At 42.3% G+C, this 2,500-nt stretch overlaps 1 protein-coding gene across 1 annotated transcript in view; it reads left to right on the plus strand.

Annotated features, from left to right (window-relative positions):
- LOC113805612 (glutamate receptor 4) overlaps positions 1–2,500 on the plus strand; it is a 10,178-nt gene that overhangs the window by 4,640 nt on the left and 3,038 nt on the right. The window contains exons 5-7 of the mRNA XM_070118665.1: positions 1–98; positions 290–445; positions 1,390–1,496. The exon at positions 1–98 is cut by the window's left edge and continues 117 nt beyond it. Coding sequence (XP_069974766.1) covers positions 1–98; positions 290–445; positions 1,390–1,496 — 361 coding nt within the window. The remainder of the gene's footprint in view (positions 99–289; positions 446–1,389; positions 1,497–2,500) is intronic.

Raw genomic sequence — 2,500 nt, forward strand, 5'->3', positions numbered from 1 at the left:
CCAAACTGCGCCTGCCCTTCGACAGCATGGACGAGCTCTTGGAGGCCAACATCCCGACATATGTGGCAGATGGCACGATGCTGTACCAGAAAATGATGGTAATATACTTGAATATACATAGTATATATGGCTTGAATTCGTCATGTTGTGATATTTGTAATAACGATGATGATTGAGACATTAGTTTTCTTTTATCATATGAATGTATACCTATATGTGTAAATATATTCCCTAATGTACGTATTTTCCTGAAACTCTCTCTCTGTCTATATATCTATCTTTGGCGCAGGTATCACCTCCCGACTCCTTCCTGGGTCGTCTTCGTGCGCAGACAGTGACGTACCTGGATACTCCTCGTGCTATCAGGGAACTCTTGTTGGGCCGTCATGCAACCTTTGCGAGCAGGGCCATTGGACAGTCTGTCATCCACCAGATCTTCGAGCAGGTAAATGACTGATAAGTATGTGGAAGGCTTGATATCCTCTTCTCCGTGGTTATGCTCGCACTACGTAGACTTCGGGGATTGCACTATGATGGCTGTGCACTGAGAGGGAGTTTGGAAATGGGAAAGGGTCTTAAGTAGTGGACCAGCTGGAGATAAACTGTTTTAACGCTAAATCAAAAGTGGGAATGTTATTTATGTAGTAATAAATGAAACGGGCGTGGACACTCAGGCGTGTCAGAGAGACTACAGTAAAAAAACTTTACATACAAAAATATCAGTTCACTGAGACTTACCATTGGTTTTAAATTCTCTAGGATTTATTATCGGGATGTGACGTATGCTTTATCTTTTATAATTATTTTTTGTCTATTTTTTCTCTCATTCACAGAACGGGGTATCAAGTGGTATACTCAAATAGAAAAGTACAGTAGTTGATGATTGCAACAAAAGTGGAGGGTAATGGAAAATGCCCTCGATAATTTTTAGATACCCACAGCAGGACTTTGCGCATTGACAAATACTGTCCTCGACGCTTAATGTCACTTTTATTTTAGTGGACCGTCAAAATCACTTGGTAGGCTACCATACGTTTCTTTTCATATCATTTTACCAGAATTGTGTTGTCTTACTTTACAGTTGACATGCAACGTTCACACTGTTATATCCTGTCATTTTCTGAATTTCTTCTCCCCACAGACGTTTTAGTGTTCAGTGATACAGGACAGTAATTAAACATATTACTCTCTAGAGTGACAATACACCTTGAAATTATGTCTTGTTTCTTATTTTTCAGAACTGGTTAACTACTGGTATATCTAACACATTTAAGCACAGATAATTCAATAAACTACTCTATCTATAACTAAACTTAATATTACAGTTAGTTTAACAGGGAGTTTCACCGCACTTTATAGGACTGACCGAATTCACATATATTTCTCCAGACCAAGACCTGCCCACTCTACACGGCCAAAGAGCGATTCTGGGGCGCCACTAGCGTTGCCTTGGCCTTTCCAAAGGGCTCTCCACTCAAGCCAAAGATAGACAAGATGTGAGTAATGGGGTGTGTGTGTTCCTGTAAAACAAGGAAAGGCATGATGTGATCTACATCTGCAGATCCCATCATGCCCTGGCCGTGATCTACAGTGTGATTTCATTTCGGTGTCTGGCTGCACTTATAATCTACATCTTGGCATTCTTCAACATTTTTCAGGTCTCTTTGCTCCCTTCTATGTTCATTTCATTCATTCCCTGCAGAAAGTTTTAGACAAGCGGCGTTTTTGAAAGCATAATTAATTTTCGTTTAGGTTACCATCCGGATGTGTTTACAAATACTTCAATATGATACGTGCGTTTGAAGAAAGTACTGCCATAGTAATTACTGTTGTACTACCTCTGTTTAATATACCTGAGAGAAATGCCCATGCTTGATTAATGAGCTGTATTTTCCCAAGACCAGAATCCAAGATGTTGACTTTCTTGGTGATCATTCTTCATGCTCAGGATGATGTGGTGATAGTGTGATGGCCTAGATAGTGTTACGTGCTTTGCATGCCTTCTCGCTTGCAGTTCCCATTGCTAGCTAGCCTGTTGCAACAAGGTGCAGCTCTGCACAAACCTCCCTTGCTAGTTCACAGATACTCTGTAGCCAAGATTTCTGCAGTGATTCCTCATAGCCACTCATGGAAGCCTTGTTGGGCAAAGTCTATAGGAATCTCACAGGTGGACTGTGAGCCCTGTAGCTTTCCATCCCCTTCTATTTGAGAAAACATGGGTGTTGGTGGCAGAGGTGGTGTCCACACTGAGTGACCGCCCCTGGTTTACCATCAGGTGGGCTGTCTGGGTCGGGGGATTGGAACATTAGCAGAATTATGAAATGCTACTATTGTTGAAAGAAGTAAAGCGAGTGAGAGTTGAGGTGGCTGCTCTCTCTTGGAGGTGAGAAGGGTTGCTACATCTACAACAGGTTGGGTGGCAGCGATGGCCACCATCTCCAGGGAGTAACCAAAGCCATCTCCAGCAGGCTTCAGCCCTCAGAGGTAACTCCAGTCGATG

The sequence above is a fragment of the Penaeus vannamei genome, chromosome 42 (genome assembly GCF_042767895.1).
Source record: "Penaeus vannamei isolate JL-2024 chromosome 42, ASM4276789v1, whole genome shotgun sequence".
NCBI lineage: Eukaryota > Metazoa > Arthropoda > Malacostraca > Decapoda > Penaeidae > Penaeus > Penaeus vannamei.